We start from the raw sequence: 23,840 nt of genomic DNA on the forward strand, positions 1-23,840 counted from the left end.
CTAAGCATTGTATATGACTAGAAAAGTCCATTTCTACCCTCTCTTTGGGGTAGATTTTCAAAAAACGCGAATAGGCGTACTTTTGCTGGCGCATCAGGCGCCAGCAAAAGTACGCTGGATTTTAGTGGATACGCGCGGAGCCGCGCGTATCCACTAAAATCCCGGATCGGCGCGCGCAAGGCTATGAATTCTGTATAGCTGGCGCGCGCCGAGCCGCGCAGCCTACCCCCGTTCCACGCCCCCTAAATGCCGCGACGACCGGGCCCGCCCCCGACACGCCCCCCTCGGAGAACCCCGGGACTTACGCGAGTCCCGGGGCTCTGCGCGTGCCGGTAGGCCTATGTAAAATAGGCTCACCGGCGCGCAGGGCCCTGCTCGCCTAAATCTGCCCGGTTTTGGGCGGATTTAGGCGAGCAGGGCTCTGAAAATCCGCCCCTTTGTGTGAGAATTCATTGCTAGGATGATGTACGGTGGGGCTGGAGAGCATGAAAGCTATCAGGGTAAAGTTATTGTATTTTATCTATTTATTTTAAAACTTTTATACCCCGCCATAAAATCAGATAACTTTACCTGGATATTATGGGGAACTTGCTCAGATAAGCGTCCTGCTAAATTTACCTGGATAAAGGACAGGTATTTTTCCAACCAGATTTCCCTGGCTAACATTATCTGGCTAGGGCTGGATATCAGCACTCACCAGCTAAAATGTAACCACACTCTTCCAGAATGCCTCCAACACTGCCTCTTTTTCTCCAGGTAATTATTACCTGGACAAAAGTTAGCCAGGAAGAGAGGAGGAATTTTCAGTACTTTTGGATGTGGATTTTAGATTTAATTACTTGCTTTTTCCAAATCCAAGCTTAAGGCACTTTACAGTTCAAGTACTATGATTATTTTTGTCCAGGCAATTCCAAACGTTACCTGGAAAAGCCTCTGTGTGATTAATGAATGCTGGTCTCAGGTTTTATATGCACACACTTTTTTATTACAGCAAATTAAATTGTTACTACTAATTATCATTTTTAAATGCCACTAGATGTACGCAGTGCTATAAAGATACATAAGAAACAATCTTTGCTCTCTGGAGTTTACGATCCAGTCAAAGCAAACATACTTGATGAACAAGTGGGAAGTATATTTATTGTAGGGACGTGCTTAGGATTTAAAAGCCTCAAAAAGGTGAGTTTGTAAACTGAACTTGAATATGGCCAGAGAGGGCGTATGACAAACCGAATCAGGAAGTCTGTCCCCAGCATACGGCGCAGCAAAGTGAGAAGCATGGAGTCAGGGGTTGGCGGCGCAGATGAAAGGCACAGATAAGAGTGACTTGCCCGCTGAACGAAGTTCATGAGGAAGGGTGTAAGGAGTGAAACGAGAGCATAGGTAATGAGGAGCTGCAGAGTGATGAATGTGTTCAGCAGATGTCATATTGACCATATAAGCCTACAGATTGTAACAGGAGTTGTTATAAATGTAATCCACTGTAATGATAAATAATTTTTAAATAAATGCCTCTTCTTTATTTGTTTCAGGAATGTAAAAGGTAGCCACATTCTGATATCTGGTGAAGGCCTAATTTCTCTGTCTGGTTTGAATCGTCTCTATAGTATGGTCAACAAGGGTCAAAAGTCCAAGGTTGTGTACGATTTCCCAAACTTCAGTACATCTGTGCTTCCATGGCTGAGTCCAGAACTACTGAGACAGGTTAGAAAACCTATAGCCCATGAAAAATGAAGGTTTACTTTGCAAGATTGGTGTGAAGGGGCGGTATTGTAACATTCCTAAATTTTATATAATTAAGATGTGCCTATGATGACTTGTGTGAGAGCAAGATTAGAAGACATTTGATTGAAACTGTTCAAGAGTGAATGTACTTAAAATACCAGGGAAAAGCATTTTACAGTGCAGATCAGCTTCAAAATGGATGGGATTAATAGGATTAATTGAGGCAATTCCTGTAGAGGTGTTGAAGAACAAAATGGACATGCTTCTAACTGCTAGCAACATTAATGTGTGTGTAGCTTCATGGAGAGAGGCTTTGAAGAGCTCATGTACTGCATCATCTTTCTGGTTGGTCTTTTAGAAAGTATCGCAATCTGCAAAGACTCACGGTTTCTCCAAGACTAATATGGCTCATAGAACGCTTTGCTATTCTCTTTGCTTGCTTGTTTAATTTTGTCTTTTGTTTTTTCTTTCATTTAATGCTCTGGGAGGTAAAGTCCCATTTAGCAGTTGTTTTTGAAATTTTTCCTATTTTGGATACCTTTCTCTTTTTCAGTTTTCATTTGTAGATTCATGGTTATACTCTTGGAGATCTATATTTTTGTTAGGATATGTGAGTATATGGGCCCTGGGCCGAGGTGAGAGATGGTACCGCCCACGGGGAGAAGCACCATGAGCCTCACCGTCGGGAAGCGAGGTCTCAGCTAGGAGTGCGCAGAGCAGCATGTACTGGAGAGAGAGAGTGGAGAGGAGAGGGCAGAAGAGCTAGAGCTGGTGACCCCAGTGGGTGGAGCCACAGGGCGTCAGCACAGGGAGCTGACGTCCGGTCTAGCTAGAATGTCCTTGAGTCTTTTTATTAAAGAAACAGAGTGACAATGCCCGCGGAGTGGGGAGTGAAGAAGAAAGTCTCTGTAGAGATGAACAGAGATGATCCGTAGAGTGGGGTACACCGATGAGGGTCCTCAGTAGCGTTGGTAAGGCAGTGGTCCACAGAGCGGGGTACACCGATGATGGTCTGCAGTAGCGTTGGTACAGCAATGGTCTGCGGAGTGGGGTATTCACTGTATGTAGTAGAGCGAAGTTCCAGAGGAAGCCCCAGGGACCGGGGCAAGTAGCAGTCCAAGAAGCAAGGCATCTGAGAAGTGGATAGCCAGAGACGAGATAGGGCCTCCGAGTAGCGGATACCTGGAATATCTCTCGTCAAGGAAGCAGGAGCTGGAACACAGGTACGGAGTGAGCAGATTCAGCAATAAGGGAACTCGTTGCCAAGTCGTAGGCAGGCAGGGCCAGCCAGCTTAAATGTGCATGAGAAATGATGTCATCCGTGGGGGGATGCCCCCGAGGTTCTCGCCATGACATGAATAAGACTGGCCCGAGGGCACGTGCGCCTAAGGAACTCCCAGGGCAAGATGGCGGTCGGCAGCGTCCATGCCGTGCGGGAAGACCCAGGAACTAGGGCATGCAGGCCAGCGCTAGCTGGTGGAGGCCGCCAATCTTCCCCAGAGGAGTCGAAGTGGGAAGGCATAAGGTGAGTAACAGTGGTCGCAGCCGTCTGTGACCGGGCGTAACAATTTTTTTTTTGTTTAATTTGATTCTATTTGTCGCTGAACCATCAATATGAGTTGTCCCATTTTTCCTGAGACTTTCTGTGTTACCTTGGTTATTGAATGTAAGCATGCCTCGCTCCTGAAGTATGATGACACAACTGCAATGAAGCTAGGGCATAAGGATTAGCAGCTTTTTTTTAACACAGCAATTTTCTCCTGCTCATTTGTACTTCTAGCTCAGTTGGAACCAGGACTGGTCTCCTGGTGCCAGGAGTCTTCAGTTGTAACTACCTGGGGATTTTTTCCCTCTATTTTTAATCCCCTCCCAACTTACATTTATTTCAATCATTGCAGTGATGGCCCTGGGCCAGGGGCCTTGCACCAGGGCTCCTTCTAGGCCCCTGCAATCCTGGGCTCTGTGTCTGGCCACCAGGTGTCACCCCCGAGCAATGACCATGACTCCCTTCCTCTCAAGGGCCCTGAGGCTGCCGCTGCAGCATCCCCAGCACCAGCCAACCCAGGGAGCAAAAGACCTGACATGGGGAAATCGAACTAGGGACCTTCTGCATGGTGGTGCTCAGCACTTCCCACCTCCTTTGAAAATTTGCTCCATAGTGTTTTTCTGTAATATAAAATGTTGCAGAAGTGGAATCTTGGGCCAAATGGGAAATGGCGCAACCTGTAAGGAGGAGCTCTGCAGGTCCCCACCATTGGCTGGCAGAGCTGGCTGAAGCAGAGGCCCAGCTGGAGTTTCACTAATACCAGCCCTTATTCCCCTTAGGTTGAGCCCTCGGGTGCTGGGACTGGCTGGAATTAGGTGCATGCCTCTGTGGGGGAGAAGATCTGTCATGTGGAAGATGATGGGGGCCAGCATAGAGGAAAGCAGAGTCAGGTCAAGCAGCAGTCCAGGCAGGCGTCAGGCAATCAGTCTGTTCAGGCTGTGATCAAGGCGAGCAGAGTTCTCTCAGGGTCGTGGTTCAGGCAAAGGGTGGGCCAAGCGGTGTTCAGTCAAAAACGGTAAAAAGGCAGTGGTCAGTGGCAGGCGGAGGTAAAGCAGCATCAAAGTTCAATCCGAAGAAATGAGGAACAAAAAGGACGAGGGGCCATAGAAGCAAGGAGGGTCACTGGAGGCAGAGGAAGACAAGAACTCAAGATGAACCAGATAGCTAATGGAACTGGGACCTAGACACAGGAACTCAGGAACACAGCAGGAATCAGGAGCCAGGAACAGAAGTGGGGAGTGAAGAACTTCTCAGAAGAGACGACCTAGTGCTGAGGCAGGGAGTACACGGAAAGAGAACCTTAAATAGGAGGGGAGCCCTTTAAATTGCAGGAAGTCGACATGCGTGCGTCTAGAGAAGCCCAGGGTCAGAGCCGGCGTCTCACTTCCTTCCGCTGCGGAGGCCTCTGAGATGCGGCGGCCATTCGGGGGCCAGCCCCAGCGGAGGCATTTGCTGAGGGCACGGGGCTGGAGGTAAGAGTGGCGGTCTGTGGGCCCATTCTGTGGACCGCCAAACACAACATAAAAATGTTAATAGTAAGCAAATTCTGTCTGCAGAATAGGAGAAAAATCGGACCTTTTCATGTGACTTATCCCTACAATGAGGCCTTCCCATTGTGTGGGGTCAGGTTTATGAATTTTCCCCAAAGGGCATGCTATAAACTTAGCCTTTAATATGTGATTTCTTTTTCTTTTGATGCTATGGCTTTTCATCCACTATTAATTTTTTAATAGTTTTTTTTTTTAATTCAGTTTTTATTAACATTTTGTTGAGATACAGAACAATGTATTAAATGTTCTCCAACATTTTCGCATTGAAACTTGTGACGTCTTTTATCGTTCATATCAATATTTTCCCAACTCCCCATTCCCCCATATGAATACATATGATGTGTGTATGTCAAAAATAAACATCTTTTCTAAACTGCTGTTAGTAAATGAATTTGGCGTTGTAGTGACCCATGTATGTTGATGAAAGCTGGGACTGCAATTTTTTTTTTTTTCAGATTCCTATTTGCCTTTTTAAAATTTTGAATCAGGCCCTGGATGAATCAGTTTCTGAATGTATTGCTCTCTTGTACAGGATTTGATTGGCTATAATGTGAAATCTGACATTTACAGCATAGGAATTACTGCTTGTGAACTGGCCAGAGGGCGTGTACCTTTTCAGGATTTGCAGCGGACTCAGGTAATGCCTTAAATGCCTCTTTTTAAGATTCTTTTTTTTTAAGCGAGTTTAGTGTTTTGGAAATGTGCTTTATATATGTACAGCATGTGATAGTGGCAGTGCCCTAACCTCGTTCTGGAAGAGCCATCTTTTGGGGTAAAAAGATAAATTGTTATCCATGCACTTTCACTCCTTGGCGCTCAGACTTTATTAATAAATTGGTGGTGGTCATGCTGATTATCAGGGAACAGCAAAGTCTAAGCTGATCCAAAATTTGCACTGTAGATAGTGTCACTAATGATTTTTTCATGACTTTACTTACTACTTATTACGTCGATAGTGCTGTTCAACGTATGCAGCACTGTGCGTATGTTGAGCAGCACTAAAATCTTTGTGTTCTCCCTCCTTTTGGGAGGGTACTAAAGATTTTATACTTCTTGGGAGAGTACTTATTACACTTGATAAAATCAACTATCGCAGAATTTCCCAACCTGTCCTGGTGAACCTACAGCCAAGTGGGCTTTCAGGATCACCAGAATGAGTATGCATGAGATAAATTTGCATATATTACATTTCCAGTGTATGTAGATTTATCTCATGCATATTCACTGTGGAGATCTTGAGAACCCAACTAGCTGTTGGGTCACCAGCACAGATTTGAGAAGCCTTGTTTCATGGACTATGGTAGTCCTTTTATCAAATTGATTGTGGGGTTAACTTGGTTGCAGTTGACATGGTGCATGGAGTTTTTCCTCTCACAATAAATGTGAGAGGAAAAACTACATCCATTACCTGAAATGTAGCTGACTGCTGCAACTGCCAACAAAGCTGCTAGTAAGTACAAATTGTGATGGTAGTGTTATAGTGATCATAGACACTAGTGTACTGGGAGATGCACTAATATCTTTTCTCAAAATTTTACTGATTTTATTTGGACTGTTTACTCCATCTGATGTTTTAACTGATTTTGTTGTATTTTGTAAAGACTGTCTCAGTACTTCTCATCTTGCTCCCACCCTAGTATTGAAAATCGATTCATTGCGATCAAATTCCTGTTGAATATTGCTGTTGAATTGCACTGTTCTTAGCTACTGAAGGTTAGAAAGCCAAAGGAGGATTAAAGAGTCCGCTGCATTGAAAGTTATCATTTACTATAGTATTAATTAAAAGGTAAATTTTAGAAGAGATGCGTGCGCAAAAAGTCGCAGACGTGCACACAAATATCACTTAGGTGCAGTAGGGCTATTTTATAAACTTTGCACGTACGCGCGCAAGTACCAATGTGAGAATCTCTTTGATCATGTAAAAAAGGGGTGGGTCAGGAGTGCTCCAGGGTGGGGCCAACATTTTATGCATGTAAGTTGCGATTTTATATCCTGCAAACGCAGTGCACATAGGGCTCATACCTGCGCATATTTACTTCTGCTATTTATCAGGTGTAAGTCTAAATAAATCTATTTATAGCCATGAGTCTGGGGGAGTGCAGGCTAAAGAACCAGGGGATCTTGATGACCTAGAAATAGACTTGGCAAACTGGTGGACTAATTGGTAAAACTGGTAATTTCCTTCACACACGCATGTTATAAAATGAGCTCACTAGCGCATGTAAAAGCTGACAATTCCTAAGGAAAATGCACGAATAGCTGTTGCTGTGTAAAGACTTAAAATTAGGAGCATACATGTGCGTGTTAAGGGCCTAATTTTCAAAAGCATTTACATGCTTAAAAATGGGTTTTACACGTGTAAATGTACTTTACTCGAGTAAGTGGGCTTTTGAAAATTGCTACAATATATTCCTTTGTATTGTCCATAGGATTTACCCACATAAATGCATTTTACGCAGGTAAATGGCTTTTGAAAATTACTACAATAGTAGGTACATTTACATGTGTAACTCCTTTTGAAAATTACAGCTCAGTACAGGTGGAGAGAGTGGGAATGCCAAAGGTGAATAAACAGTAAAACATTACAGTTGAAAGTGCCTATAATTATCCAGATAAGTTTTATCCAGCTAAAATACCTACAATACCTGAATGTAATCCACTTTGAAGTACCTGAAAAAGTGGAATATAAATCAAATAAATAAATAACAATCTAATAGTGGATGAGAAAAAAACCACTGTCCATATTAAGTCCTTATGTGTTTTTCAAAATATTTTATCATCCTTATTTCAAATGTTTTCCATTCTTTTGTACTCCTAAAGTTCCCTTTTAAGTACTAACACAGCAACCACAATTCTTTTCCATTGATATACATATTTTAGGATACTGAAATAACACTATAAGGTCAATATTCAGTAAGTCAGTAAGCAGAGAAGTTATCCTGCTGAAGAGGTCCACTGAATATGCTCGGCTGAAGTTACCCTGATAGTTTTCTGGGTAACTTTGCTGCCCACTGGCTTTCTGAATATTAAAAAATAAAAAAGACAAGTGACTGATCCCTTCCCATCTTCCTAGTGCCTTAAAAGAATTATCAGGTCAAGCAGCACTGTAAACTGTAACAGGAGCCAAAACAGTAACAGAATTCAAGAAAGCACAGAGGATCTTTAACCAGGTGTTTTAGTTTTGGGATATCCCCAATGAATATTTCTAAGCTATATTTGCATATTTTGATTATTCAGAAAACCAAACCTGATCAAAGCTCCCAAAGACCTGGGACTAGAGAATGGACTGCACTGGAGAATGGAAGTTAAATGCAAGCGAAGTGGTTTCAAAAAACTAAAAACTAAAATTCCCACATGTGAGAAAGCTAAAAAAAAAATATATATATATATATTTATATATATATATATATATAAGAGAAAAACCTCAACATATTAATGCATGCACTTTGCATCATTAATGCTGGAAAGACAAAAATCGTTAAACAAAAGGTAAATCTCAGTTTGCTCTGGACAAAGAATCCCTAGGACACACTGAATTTTATTTCTACTTCAGTGCTAATTTTGTTGTACCCTCTGAAGACAGGACTTCAGTTATCTGTTACTTAGCTTAAAGATGACAGGGTAAACTATTGGATCCTCCTGGGAAGTGTTGGGTTACTTGGCGTTATTATGCTGCTTTCTGTTCTCCCAGATGCTGCTGCAGAAGCTGCAGGGCCCCATTTGTTGCCCGTTGGATGTTAATACCTTCCCCCGTGAGGAATCAAGATTGAAGAACTCTCAATCGGGAGTGGATTCAGGCATTGGAGAGAGTGAGCTGGTCTCTGATACTGCCCACACCAGTGAGAGAGCGAATACCCCCTCCACATCAACTTTCTCTCCTGCTTTTTACAATTTGGTAGAAATCTGCTTGCAACAGGACCCAGAAAAAAGGTAATGACTACATGATATCTACATAGCTACAAAATGCACTATAAAAGATAGGGGCTGCTAGTATAACATAGTGGTTACTTCTTAAAGATATATAATATGGATACCCTAATACTCATTCAGACACTTTGAGTGTGAGGTTTAAAAGAGTGGACTTGCAAACTGAAATCATAAAAATTGAAATCATTCTCTGATTTTCCATGATTTTTTAAAATAATTTATTGATACCTAATTTTTAAAAAAATGCAGCAAAAAGAGCAGTGGGGGTAGAAGAGAGGCCATCTGAGCTTGCAAAAGTCTTGAATTATTTTGGTGGTAATCAGGGGCGGCTCAAGGCAATCTGCTGCCTGAGGTGAGGGATGAGATGGTGCCCCCTCTGCCCCCCCATCCGCCCCTGCTAACATACTCACCGGGGCCTTCATCTTTGCCGCGAGCAGGTCGTACTCCGTTCGTGGCATGCCGGGGTCTCCTCCATCTTTGCCATTTTCTGTACAGAGATGGAGGAGACCCCGGCTGCACGGGAGGGGGAGGGGGAATTCTGTGCAAATTCTGCACTTCGCAGTAGCACAGAATTCCCCCAGGACTATCCATTGGAGGTCTCCGGGTCCTTTGTTGTTTTGGTGGCAGGATGAGGCGGCCGCTAGAGGAGTTGAGGTGGGGGGGGGGGCAGTTTTTGCCTCTTCCAAAGTTTGCCACCTGAAGCAGCTGCCTCATTATAGAACTGCCCCTGGTGGCAATGTCCATGGCTGTCAGTCACAGGAAGTGAAAAAGCAAACTGTTTTGATGCAGGTAACCAATATGGAAAAGCCTGATATCTTAGAAATGAAGGTTTGTTGTCAACAGCTTTAAATCTGCAAAGCTGAGACATATGGTGTCAGTGCACAAGATTTCCCTGCTGTGAAGCAATACAAACTCCTTATACATGTCATCTGCAAAGAAATTAAATTATTCTCATCAGTCCTCCAAAAAACAAGAAGAGCTATATTTTTATTTATTTTTCACCTTTCAGAAGTGGATTCCATTCAGGTACTTTGTAGGTACAGGTGAAGTGACAAGGAGCAGCAGTGGGATTTGAACCCTGGTTTCCCGCCCACTGCTCTAACCACTAGGCTACACCTCCATTCTATTGTAACTGAAGTTTCATAAAACATGATTTAGGAAATGCTCCAAAGAGAGCAGCAAGATAAGAGAGACACCAAGAAAACCAAAATTCAAATTAGATGCTGTTCATGGTACATTTAAAATAAGAAGAACATAAGAACATGCCATACTGAGTCAGACCAAGGGTCCATCAAGCCCAGTATCCTGTTTCCAACAGTGGCCAATCCAGGCTACAAGTACCCAAACTAATGATTAGATAGATCACAAGCTACTATTGCTTATTAATTACCATAACAGCAGTTTATGGATTTTCCCGCTAGGAAAATAGCCAAACCTTTTTTAAACCCAGTTACACTAACTGCTGTAACCACATCCTCTGGCAAAGAAATCCAGAGCTTAACTATGCGCTGAGTAAAACAGAATTTTCTCCGATGTGTTTTAAAATGAGCTGCACTAAGCAATCAACTCCCCCCCCCCCCCCCCCCCCTCCCCTCTTTGTGACAAGGAGCGAGAACCTACCGAGGAAGGAAAAGCCCGGTTTAGGACCACAGAGATTAATAACAGAGCGGTGCTCATGATCTTCAGAAAGGTGGGGGCAGATCATTTTCATGAGAGCTTGGGGGAGGTGGTTTCCATTGTTTGCCCCTTCCGTTTTTAGATTCTAATTCATGATCTATAATATTCGCTCCATAGTCAGCACACGGAAAAACATAAAAAAAATAATTCAGAGGACGTTCCATCTTATCATCATAAGGTAGTGGTCAATTAAAATTCCCTTGAGAAAAAGGACCATTTGTTGAGCAGAGTGAATCCTAAGCCTACACCAGCACAAGGCTTTGTAGAATTGACTTGTCCTCCTGTATATTCAGGACATCACCCTCGACTCTGCACGGATCTGATGAAGGGAGCGTATTCCTCAAACGCTGGTCCTAGAAGTACCGAGTTAGTCCAATAACAATAAAAAATAAAAAAGGGGGTCTCCCCTACAATTTATGATTGCTCTTTATCCAAGCTGATCAAGACGGCAACCACACCACCCTTTCAAGAGGCAATCCAACGCAATTCCAGGCAAACCCAAGCCCATAAACCATCAAAACCTATTAATACAAGCACGGCAAGCAATTTCACTTTGCGGGACACCTCAGTGGATTGATTTCATAAAAGCTGGTACACACGGCAGCCCATAACCAACCGAACCTGTTACCAGGAGTACTCCGTTTTATTAATTCTGTTACACTCCCTGAGCAGTGATTCCCACAAAGCATGACTGCTGGGGAATTTAACTGAGACATCACAGCAATATTTACCATACCTCCTCCTCTTGTAGCAGTCTTTTGCTGAATTGAGGTGGGGAAAGGAATGAGGAATAGTCTTCGCTCCAGTTTCTGTCTCCAGATGGGTTTGTTTTGCACATACAATGACCAGAATGAACCTCTCTCTTAAGGCGCAGGGTATGTTGGCTATGATCTTAAACATTCAAATTTTCTGCCTAACACTTGCATTGTGCTAAAGAGCCCTCTTCTGGAGCTCGAAAGCTGTAATATATATAGGCAGCATATTGAATTGTGCTTGGAAATTCTTTTTGAATCAGGCTGGTGGCAACTAAGACCAATGGAACTATTTCTATATCTTTCTGTCACCTGTGATTGATTGCCTCTGGTCTCTGAAGTAACTTAGAGACATCGGTCAGAGCACCAGTATTCCCAGTGGTGAAGGAAGGGTGTCTATCTTCATATGAAAAACACATGCCGTGTAAGGGCCATGTTGGCAACAGGTTTTGCAAACTGCAAAACTGTATGTTAAAACCCCAAGAGAATGGAATTCTTAGGTGCAGGGGTTCATGTGAATCTATCTTTGGACCGTAGGACTGTGCCTCTTGTGATTCAGGTTCTTTTAAAATAGAAAAAAAATAAGAAACATTTTTCTTAACAAACAAAGTGCTACCTTCTTTTACTTTTGTTTAGGTGTTTTATTTTTCAAGTTAAGTTATGCGTTTGACCATGTTCTCAGCAAGGTCTGTTCCTTGGATCTGAGTTCTTGGCATACTTTGGGCCAGTGCGAGAGAGACATCCAAATACTTCAAAGTTATATACAATGCATAAAAAGCAAATACTTTTAAGTGGAAAGGAAGTTATAGAACACGAGGTCAGGATATGAGGCTTCAAGGAGATAAGACTTGGGAGTAATGTTAGAAAATACTTCTTCATAGAAAGGCTGGTGAATGAATGGAACCGGCTCCCAGTTCAGTTGGTGGAGGCAAAAACAGCAGAGCATCCTTAGCAACAAAGCAGTGAGGGGAAAGCCAGAGGTTAGCTAGGGTCTAAGAAAGGAGGGAGGAAACTCTGGTCCCGGAGTACCACAGCCATTTCTGGTTTTCAGGATATCCCGCATGAATACACATGAGGTCTATTTGTATACAGCGGAGGCAAGGCATGCAAGAATGCCTCTTGCGTATTCACTGTAGGTATCCTGAAAGTCTGTCTCCCTCCAGGAACGGATTTGCCTATCCCTGATCTAAAACATTATACTAGGAAGTAAACTGGGCAGATTGGGTGGGCCTTACAGTCCTGATTTACCATCATATTCTGCTTCTCTGTGTTCCATGCAGTCCGATTTCTGACACTTCTGTGCATGGATGCCAGCTTAATGCATAATAATATTTTTCTATCGCTGCTTAAAGCGTACTCCTGCGGGCTTAACTTTTTCAAGAAGTAGACTGCTCTTCCCATGTGACTTTCTTTTCATGACAGATTCTATTTTGTGTTCCAGGCCATCAGCGAGCAGTTTGCTGACACATACTTTCTTTAAACAGGTGAGCTAACCAGTTTGGTCTTCTTCTAAGATCAGCCTGTAGAAAAATCTGATGAAAAGAAGATAGTACTTGTAAAAGTTATTATACTGACAATCGTTCTAGCTCTGGGAAAAAGTATAAAATAAGCATACACTATCACTTTTCACTTTGAGGAGGAAACACTTTCTCTAGGCCTTTTAAAGTGTATGTGAAACACTATCTTACCACTAGAGCAGAAGTTCCATTCGTTGTGCCACAGGAGAACCTCGGGTGCAGTGCAAAATATTAGTCCCCTGCAGAGAAGAAGATGGGAGAAGGCCATAGCTGCTGCCAGCACCAAAGTCATCCTCTATCTTTCCCCTGCATCCCAGCAGGCACCAATGAGCATCATGCTTTACCTGCTGCTGCCATCTCCCTTGCCAGCTTTCTGCGGAAGTCAGAACTGCGCAAAGCTGGCAGATCTCTATGGGAGCCCTGAGGACCCTGACTTCAGCAGAGAGAGTCCTGACAGCCTGATTCCTTTTTCTAGATGGAGCTGATGCCACGTAGGAAAGGGAAGACGGTAAGGTCAGGAAAGGGTGTGACAGTGATGCTGGGAAAGGAGGAAAGAGAAGGGAAGTGGGGATGGCAGGGAAAGAACAGCAGTGATTCCAGCTTTAGCGGGAGGAAATGGGAAGGCAGTGATGCCAGGAGATAAGAGAGAAAGAAGGGACAGACGTTGGTGTCGCCGGGGGGGGGGGGGGGGGGGGGGGGGGGGGAGGAGAAGGGAAATGATTATGCCAGGCAATGAGGAAAAGGGAAGAGGAAGTGCCTGGAAAAAGGAAGGGATGGGATGGAGGTGATCCCAAGGAGTAGAAAGGAAGGCAATGATTGTGACGAAGGGTAGCAGAGGAAAGGTGATGATGATAAGGGGTGGGTGGGGAAGGGAAAGTGATAAGTGTGCTCATCGCCATGTTTCAACCCACATGGGGTGCATTGTAGAGAGGATGTGATAACCTTATGTAACCCCTGATGAAGGCAATAATTGTGCCAAAACACGATCCATATTGTATTTTTCTGAGTTGGACTCTAAATTTTTGATTCTTGCTGATTTTCAAATAAAGGAAAATTAGTTTTTTACCTGATAATTTTCGTTCCTGTAGTACCATGGATCAGTCCAGACTGCTGGGTTTTGCCCCCACCTCTAGCTGATAGAGACAGAGATGTTTTTAAAACAAAACTCCGCCTTATATAGGAGAGTGCCACCTACAGTCCAGCAGTATTTCGTAATGACAAAGCATGATGGCTCCCATAAGATACCATAACTATATACACTAACTCTTGAACTAGAAAATAATTACAACCGGGTCACTGAACCCCTGGAAGATCTGAACTTGTAGAACCACTCGAGGTTAATCAAACCAAATCTCTCCAGAAAGAAAAATGAGCAGGCTCTCCCCCACTTGCATAACTCCGCTCGGGTGGGACTCTGGACTGATTGGTGGTACTACAGGAACGAAAATTATGAGGTAAGAAACTAATTTTCCTTTCCCTGTACGTACCCGGATCAGTCCAGACTGCTGGGATGTACCAGAGCTGTCCTTATCTGGGATGGGATCCATAGAGGCCCGCTCGCAGCACACCTTCTCCAAATCCTCCCGATTCTGCAGCTTGCACATCAAATCTGTAATGTCTTGTGAAAGTATGCAGGGACTTCCATGTAGCTGCCCTACAGATCTCCTGTGGAGAACTAAATGACTCTCCGCCCAGGACGCTGCTTGTGATCTAGTAGAGTGAGCCTGGAGTCCAACTGGAAGAGATCTACCCTGCAGCAAATAAGCCGAGCTGATAGCCTCTTTCATCCATCGAGCAATGGTAGCTTTAGAAGCTATGTGACCCCATCAAGGACCATTCCATAGCACAAAGAGATGGTCCAACATACGAAACTCATTAGTAACCTCCAAGTATTGCAGTAACACCCTGCGAACATCCAGCTTCCGCAATTCCCTGGACAAAGGATCCAACCGGTCTAGATCCCCGAAGGCTGGAAGCTCCACTGATTGATTGACATGAAAAGAAGACACCACCTTCGGAAGAAAAGAAGGAACCGTTCGTAAAGAAACTCCTGAATCGGAGATCCTCAAAAAGGGTTCCCGGCAGGAAAGAGCTTTGAGTTCCGACACTCTACGAGCCGAAGTAATGGCGACCAGAAAAATGACCTTCAAGGTAATATCCTTCAGTGTCGCCCTCTTTAGAGGTTCAAAGGGTGCAGCACACAAGGCCATAAGCACCAAATTCAGACTCCAAGATGGACAAGGCTGTTTAATCGGAGGTCGCAAATGCTTCGCTCCTCGAATGAAATGTGCTACATCCGGATGTGCCACCAACGGTCCGCCTTGTACTGACTCCCGCAAACTACCAAGAGCTGCTACCTGCACTCGTAAGGAACTGCACGATAAGCCCTTAGACAGACCATCTTGAAGAAAACACAGAATATCCGACACTGAAGCTCGGGTTGGCGAAACGTCCCGTTCTAGACAACAGGACTAAAAAACCTTCCACACTCTAACGTACGCGAGATTAGTGGCTGTTTTACGTGACCAGAGGAGAGTAGAAACTACCGCAGGAGAATAACCCTTGCCACTTAGACGGTGCCGTTCAAAAGCCATGCCGCTAGACAGAAGTGATCGACTTCTTTCAAACAAATGGGTCCTTGGTGAAGTAGATCTGGAACCTCTGGAAACCGTAGCAGACCTGCCTACGCTAGATTGAGAATGTCCACAAACCAAGGGTGTCTCGGCCATTCCGGCGCTACTAAAATTACTCGTGCTGGATGATGCTCTATCCGTCGGAGTACTCTGCCGATCAACGGCCAAGGCGGGAATATGTACAGAAGAACGTCAACGAGCCAGGGTAGAACCAGGGCATCTACCCCTTTCACTCCTGTCTCTCGTCGATGAGAGTAGAACCTCTGAGCCTTGGTGTTCCGAAAAGTTGCCATGAGATCCATGCTGGGTCTGCCCCACATTACGCATATGCGCTGAAAGGCGTTGTCCGCCAACTCCCATTGCCTGGGATCGAGATGATGCCAGCTGAGGAAATCCGCTTGTACGTTGTCCACGCCTGCAATGTGAGACGCCGCGATGCTGACTAAGTGTTGTTCCGCCCAGCTGATCAACCAACTCGTTTCCACAGCCACAGGGTGGCTCCTGGTTCCTCCTTGGTGGTTGATGTATGCCACCGTGGTCGCATTGTCAGACAACACCCGGACTGCTCTCCCTTGCAGAAGTGGACATAATGCTTGCAACGCTAATCGCATTGCCTGAGTCTCCAACCGATTGATCGACCACAGAGATTCCTCGGGAGAACATAGGCCCTGTACTGATCTCCTTTGGCACACCGCTCCCCAGCCAGAGAGACTGGCGTCCGTGGTGACCACTGTCCATTCGGGCACCTCCAGAGGAACCCCCAGGATAGATTGTCTGTCACTAGCCACCACGCTAGACTGTCCCACGCCGCTTCTGTAAGTGGCAAAGGTAGGAGGAACAGTTCGGACACTGGGTTCCAACGGGACAGTAATGTGTACTGCAAGGGCTGCATATGAGCAAACGCCCAGGGCATCAGCTCTAATGTTGAAGTCATGGACCCGAGAATCTGCAGATAATCACTGACCCTGGGAGTACTCTTGAGTAACAAGCCTTTCACCTGGTCTTGTAAATTGAAGATGTGCTCCATGGTAAGAAAAACTCATCCCTTCTGAGTGTCGAACAGCGCTCCCAAATATTCCAAGGACTAAGAGGGTACGAACCTGCTCTTTGAGAGGTTGACTACCCAGCCCAGCGACTGCAGAAGCTGTAGTACTCTGTGAATCGCATCCCTGGCCAGTGCTTCCGATTTCACTCGAATCAGCCAGTCGTCCAAGTTGGGATGAACCAGGAGCCCTTCCCTCCAGAGATGGGCTGCCGCCATCACCAACACCTTGGTGAATGTCCTGGGCACGGTTGCCAGACCGAAGGGTAGAGCCCGAAACTGAAAATGCTGGTCCAGAACACAGAACTGAAGAAACTTTTGGTGGTCTGGATGGATGCCTATGTGCAGGTAAGCTTCCGTAAGATCCAGCAACGCTAGAAACTCTCCCTTTCTTACCAAAGCAATGACCAACCGTAGAGTCTCCAGGTGAAAGCGATAAACCTTTAGACATTTGTTCACGCTCTTGAGGTCTAGAATGGGTCAAAAGGAACCTTCTTTCATTGGCACCACGAAGTAAATGAAGAAGCGACCCTTTCTTGGTGCCTCTGGAGGAACGGGGACTATGGCTTGTAACTGTGGAAGCCACTGCAACGTCTCCCGCACCGCTGCTTTCTTTGCGGCATACCCGCAGGGGGAGACGAGAAACCAATCTCTGAGCCGCCGTGCAAAATCTAAAGCATAGCCTTGTTTATCACGGACAGCACCCACTGATCTGTAGTCACCTTGGCCCACTACTTGAAGAACAGAGACAGTCTGCCCCCTGCCTCCAGCACAGAGGAGTGGACCGGTGCCCCTTCAGTGAAAAGACTTGGACCCTGAGGAAGGCTGAACCGAACCAGGTCTGCTGACTCTTCGGCCCCTACGAAAGGAAGAAGTGGGCGCCTTCGTTGGCCGGTACCACCGATTACCTCTGAATCTGGCACGGGACAAAAAGGAACCTCGCGAGCGAGTTCTGTCCGGTAAACAATGCACCTTATTATCTCCCAGGGACTGAATCATATCTTCCAAGACCTTTCCAAAGAGCAGCTTACCCTTAAAAGGCAAAGAGCCCAGTTGAGCCTTAAACGACATGTCCGCTGACCAGTTTCTTAACCACAAGAGCCTCCAGGCGGAGACCGCCGACACCATGGACCTGGCTGATGTCCGTAAGAGGTCGTGGAAGGCAATAAGCCACCAAAGATTGCAAACTGTTAGCCTGGGTAGCTTCCTCCTCTGAGAAGCCGGCTGTTGTGGAGCGCTAGGAGAGCGGTCCCACTTACCAAGAGATGTGTGTTCATGGACCACGGCTCGACCCCAGAGGAACTCCGAAGAGGTGCCACGGTAGGCGAGGCATGCCCGAGCATGGGCTGGACAGGAGCGAGGCTGGACTGAAGACTGGAGACACTGACCCTCCTCCGGACCTGCACGCTTCGGAAGACCAACAATGCAATGATGATCTTATGAGCAGTCCTCCGACCATTCCAAGCCCTTTCGGACCTGCCGCAGGATACGGCAAGAAGCGGCAGGCCAGAGCAGCGGAGACCGGAACATGGCGATTCAGACGAGACTCGGGGACGAGGTACTTGGATGCACAGAAGTAGACTCAGGCACAGACATAGACTCAGGAACGAGGTTCTGGGATGCACAGACGTAGACTCAGGCACAGACGAAGACTCAGGAACGAGGTACTAGGCTTTCCGAAGACTCAGGAACAAGGTACAAGGCCTGAATCATGAAGCACCCTACTCAGCCCGCCCATGGGGCTGGTCGCGGACCACGACATGGCTTGCCGCGAGGTACCGAGCGTACAGAAGATTCAGGAACAAGGTACTTGGCTTTCAGAGATTCAGGAACGAGGTACTTGGCTTTCAGAAGACTCAAGAACAAGGTACAAGGCTTGCATAATGAAGCACCCTACTCAGCCCGCCCGTGGGGCTGGTCGCGGACCACGACATGGCTTGCCGCGAGGTACCGAGCGTACAGAAGATTCAGGAACAAGGTACTTGGCTTTCAGAGATTCAGGAACGAGGTACTTGGCTTTCAGAAGACTCAAGAACAAGGTACAAGGCTTGCATCATGAAGCACCCTACTCAGCCCACCCGTGGGGCTGGTCGCGGACCACGACATGGCTTGCCGCGAGGTACCAAGCGTACAGAAGATTCAGGAATGAGGAACCAGGGGTTCAGGAAGGCAAAGCGGAATCACGGATGTCAGGGTCAGGAGAAGCAACATCAGAGCTGGGTCACGGACATCAGGAACAGCAGGTGAACATCAGGACTGGAACGTAGACAAGAAGACAAGACGAGGAGCTCCAACACAGAACAGGAAACACAGGATATTGAAGAAGTGCTGGAACAAGGACGTCTCCTGGAGCGAAGGACAGCAGGATCCCAGGAGTGACCAATTCCTTGCAAAGCCAAAGCTGGAATGGACGTTGAGCCCTTTTGTAGGGCTGAAGAGGACAACGCCCAGGGAGGTTCAGCAGAGGGCCACACCTGGCTGGCCCTTGAAAAGCTGGAGAGAGGCACACGCCCGCGCCTTAGGAAGCTGGGAGAAGAGAGAACTGGAAGCTGGTGGCGTCCTCAGCCACGTGGAAGGCCGAGGAAGCAAGGCAGGAGCGGAGCAGCCCTGCCCTGAAGCTGGACGAAGAGCAGGCTGCTGGAGCGGCTCCCCGCCGTGAAGACAGAAGCAGGAAGCTGTAGAAGGACTGGCTGCAGGACAAGCTGGGAGCTGTAGCAGGCTGCAGGCACCGGCAGGGACGGCCTCCCTGCCGGGCGAGGACCCGGACTGCAGCAGGCACCAGCAGGGATGGCCTCCCTGCCGGCTGAAGACCCCAGCCTCGTGGAAACAGCTGCAGGGACGGCCCCAGCTGATTCGGGGAAGCAGGAGCAGCAGTAACAGTCCCCAGCGGCATGAGGGAGCTCCCAGCGGCCCGACCCGGCCGCGCTGGATCGGAGACAGCCGGGGAGGAGCCTGGCGATGGCGGCAGACCTGCTGCGAGGGAAAACAGTGTCAGCGGCCCGACTGGCCGCGGAGGTAAGAGCCTGCCCGTGCTCCTCGCGGGCAGGATCGCAACATCGGCATTGGCTTGCAATTGCTGTACCCAGCAGAGCCCGGCTCTCATAGCAAAATTACTGCAAATAGCCGCTTGAACCCCTATGGCAGAGACCTCAAAAATCCTTTTGAGCTGTACCTCCAACTTTCTGTCCTGTAGGTCTTTGAGCGCAGTTGCTCCTGTGACAGGGATCGTGGTTTTCTTGGTGATAGCAGACACCGCCGTGTCTCCTTAGGGACCTGCAGCATCTCTAAGGCCTCCTGTAGCAGAGGATATAGCTTATCCATGGCCTTACTGACTTTCAATCCGAGATCCGGGGTATTCCATTCCCGAAACAACAAATCCGTAGCTGAGAAATGAAAAGGAAAGGCTGTAGTAGGACCTCTCAGGTCCAACAACCCAGGATCCATCTTACCGAGTTAGGATTCTTCATGAGGGCTGTCGATACCCAGCTCAGTGAGGATAGCTGGAATAAGCAGTGCCAATTCCTCCTTACGAAAAAGGCGTACCACCTTAGGGTCTTCACCCTCCACTGCCTGGGAGCCTCTTTCTGCCTGTTGCAGGTCTGGATCCGGCTCATCCGCTCCATGCGGGATCTGGGGTTGGGAATCCGGATCTCCGAGATCTGAGTCCAGCCCGGAATAATCCGTATCCCCCTGCGGACCCCTAGTGTGGAGGGGACGCTTGGGCTTGACAGGCTTGGGCTTGAAAGCCTGACCTCTAGGGGGTCAGGCTTCCCCCCTTCATGCAGCTTCCCTGCTTTCTTTGCTTTAAACGCTTTATGCAAAAAAATAATGGAGGACTCAGAGGAGGTATCAGAAGTCCCCTCAAGACTGACCTCCGGGCCAGGAGAAGCAGGCTGCAGCGATTCCCTGTCCTCAGGGAGCCTGGGCTGAGGAGAATGTTGAGAAGGAAAACACCCCTCCTCCATGGCTGCCTGAGTAGCAGAGCAGAACGACTGTAAAATGGCCTCTGTTCCTGAGCTTAATTGAAAGGGATCTAGTGCAGGCTGAACAGCCCCTGCTGACATCAAGGGAACTCGCGGCAACCTGTATTTCTGCACGGTTTTTACCTTTTCTGCACCGGAGGATCCCTCTCCCCCCCCGGTTAACCTGCTGAGCACAATCCCTCCCGGGAGAGCTGCATGCGGGCTGAGCCACACGCACAACATGCGGTCGACCGCGGCATTGGAGGAGCCAGTCAGAATAAAATTCACAGAAAAATCAAATTTAAGCCCGCCCCCCGATACCTAAAAAACGGCGAAACACCCCCACCCCCTCCCCGCGATGAGAGATAGAGAGGGAGAGATGGCCCGACCAAACTGAAAGCAAAAATTCAAACTTTTTATTTATTTTTTTAAATTGAGACTTGCCTGAAATGGTCCAGGGTGCTGATCTTTCTGTGTGGAGTGAGCCGGGCTCCCCAGTATCGCACCCACGCTGCCCAAAGTTAGCAATAGGGTCCTCAACCCTCATTGGCAGCTGCCTCAAAACAGCAGGGGATGGCCCTTGCAGAGCCTGCCGACCCTCTGGGAGGCGGACCACAGGAAACACTTATTTTTTTTTTTTTTTTTTTTTTAAAGAACCAAACTCCTAAATCCAACCAGACAAAAAAATCTATCAACTAATCTGACTAATTCTCCCCAAAATGAAAACTCTGACCAGACTGTAGGTTTTGCACCTCCACCATCTGCTAGAGACAGAGAAATACTGCCGGACTCTCCTATATAAGGCGGAGTTTTGTTTTAAAAACAGTTCTGTCTCTATCTGCTAGAGGGGGTGCAAAACCCAGCAGTCTGGACTGATCCAGGTACGTACAGGAAAAGCCTATTTAGTATATTGGAAGCTTATAATAAAGGAGATTGGTAAATGATTTGATGATGTGTGCTTCTGTCTGAGACTGTTTGAAGGCCATTGCAGGCAAGAGACAGTCCCTTAGCATTCTGATACCGCTCTCCTTTTGGATTGGGGTTTACTGGTCATCATGTTTTGAAAATTTTTTTTTAAAGAATAATGTTGTTCACCTCCTGTTTTGTGCTTTTGACTACTGAGAGGTGTTTTCTTTTGTGGTTTACCAAAGACACCTAAAGTTAGCACAGGTTACCCCATTTCTTCATTTCCATCCTCTAGCCACTTTTGATTCCATTACCATTCTTGTCTTTATCACCTCTTCCAGGAGGGTATGAAGATATTTCCACAACCTCTCCACATGGTAATCTACAAATGGATATATTCTTCCAGAAACTAATCCAAGAATGGAAATTTACGGATGTCCAAGAGGATTCTTTTAGCCTCTTAGGGTATAAAATACGAAGATGTACTATAAACACATTGAGAGAACTCTTAAACGAGGACTGAAAATTTATTGAAAAAAATAAAATATATTTGCTTGGCTAGAAACACTCTGGACATTTCAAGTTCTAGACTTGTAGCCAGCAGTTTGGCAGCACCTGTCAGGGAGGGACAGCTGTGGAAGAAGCGTTTCCAAGATTGTTCCTGCTGTACAGAATAAGGTGTAGCGTTCAGGTTCTTTTGTGAGCTGGAATGTTCCTGGGTTTCTACAGCACAGCTTGATTTGCGAATGCATACTTTCAGCAACAGCATAGAGTTCCATGAGGATAATCCTGCCCTGACTTTCTGGATCTCACTGCTGCAGAGCCAAATTGTTCTTTCTTTCATACATAATCTCTGACAGCAAGCACCCCACAGTTACAATCTTACTGGACTCTGTTTTATGATAGGGGAATAAAAGTAATGCAGTTACTATGTTAGTCAACTTGATACAGGCATGAAACCGAACATCAGCATATAGTAGTTGTAGTTTGAGACCAGTTAAAATTCATACTTTTTACTGATGTGCTGACCAGATATGATGTGAAAGGTCTGGTCTCCTTTTTGCCTAAAGACTTGCAACTTAATGACACAGTAGTTTTACTTTAGTAACGTACATCTGTATTCACAAAGGTGCATTAATGCACCAAAATGTGAGTTATCCATAAACAGGCTCCACCGAAAATAATGGGGCCTGTGGTAAATAGTGCATATTTTGGTGTGTTAATGCTTAACTCACTTTTGTTAACAAGGGTGCTGAAGTTTTGAGTTTAGTGAAATGTGATAGAATTCAATCTCGCAAGCCCTCTTGGAAATACTCATTTACGTGGTTTCCTTTCTTCTTTCTTAGGTAACAGAGCAAACAACGGGCTCCTTCCTCTCACTGTTGCCTCTTACCATTCTGCAGAAGGAAACACAGATTCTGGGAGAGGTCCCTTGGAAGGAGTCGGGCAGCACTGCTCCCGGTGAAGAGCATATGGACTGGGAATTTTAGAGGAATATTTCAAACCATTTTACCTCCTATGTACTAATGCAGTGGCAGCTCCTCACTTGATTTCCCTGTACTATACTAGATGAGTATACACCAGAGGTGTGCTTGAATATACAACTAAAGCACTGGAGAACATTTCTGTTAGACTTTTTAAGAACCATCTCTGGGTCAAAGAAGGAGGCACTGTCAGAGTGCAACTACTGTAGAAGTTCTGAGATTCACTGCAGAGCAGAGACTGTGTTTCAAAGATTTTCTTCCTTGTTCAACCAAATTACCAAATTTTATGCAGTGGACCTACCACTTGCAGTAACTGACCACTTTTAATTCTAATTGTTTCCTGTGAAATTCTCTGAACTGGAAATGCCATAAAAAATGGCTGCTAAAATTGTATTTAAATCTAGGAGCCAAGCCAAATTTGCAGGTGGCTAAAAGACCAGCGATTGGCTTCTCCTGCTGGTTCCTCCTTCTCCTCTTCTATCGACTGGCCAGCCTGCTGGCCCCTCTTTTCTCTCCACACTGGTGCTGATCCAGACGCAGGGAAGGAATCTGGTCACTGGAGCATGGAGACACAAGAGCATCACTCTTGGTCCTTGCAGCTATTCTTTGTCCTCCCTGGTAGCCACTTCCTGTGTACAAAGGACGTGCATGCCTGTAGTGCCTTACTTCTAAATACATTTATTTAAACAAACAAGAAAGGAAGTGAGCACTGGGTGAGGGAGAAGAGGAGCAGCTTCAGGACCAGGAGCACCAGTTGTCAGGCTAAAAATTCTAATCATCAGTGCAGTCTGGTGCCTGGGATTTCCACAGCCTTGTAGTAACATGTGTTAATGGCATCACATGGGTCGTCTTATACTTAGGTCAGTGGGCTTACATGTATCTTTTCCATGTGAGAACCAACTTTTTTTGTTTTTTTTAATTGAATAGAGAGAGAACATACATACTCATAAACAAGGTTTTAATTCACATTATTAGCAAATGGAATATTCTTCCAGCTACAGAATACATTATCATTTTGTACACCTGGTATCCCATCATGATATAATTTCCCTTACAGAAATAAGAGGGTCTCGTGTAGTGTGACAAACAAATCTGCAGAAAGGCTTCAAGCCCTAGAGA

General features: G+C 46.1%; 1 protein-coding gene across 6 annotated transcripts in view; it reads left to right on the forward strand.

The window, feature by feature from the left end:
* Positions 1-22,859, forward strand: part of LOC115093880 (STE20-related kinase adapter protein beta-like) — a 79,839-nt gene extending 56,980 nt beyond the window's left edge. For all 6 annotated transcript variants that reach the window (XM_029606264.1, XM_029606268.1, XM_029606265.1 and 3 more), the window contains 5 exons: positions 1,533-1,704; positions 5,354-5,458; positions 8,513-8,751; positions 12,619-12,661; positions 22,584-22,859. In XM_029606264.1, coding sequence (XP_029462124.1) covers positions 1,533-1,704; positions 5,354-5,458; positions 8,513-8,751; positions 12,619-12,661; positions 22,584-22,727 — 703 coding nt within the window. In that variant the 3' untranslated portion in view covers positions 22,728-22,859. The remainder of the gene's footprint in view (positions 1-1,532; positions 1,705-5,353; positions 5,459-8,512; positions 8,752-12,618; positions 12,662-22,583) is intronic.
* The last annotated feature ends 981 nt before the right edge of the window (positions 22,860-23,840 follow it).

The sequence above is a fragment of the Rhinatrema bivittatum genome, chromosome 6 (genome assembly GCF_901001135.1).
Source record: "Rhinatrema bivittatum chromosome 6, aRhiBiv1.1, whole genome shotgun sequence".
Taxonomy (NCBI): Eukaryota; Metazoa; Chordata; class Amphibia; order Gymnophiona; family Rhinatrematidae; genus Rhinatrema; species Rhinatrema bivittatum.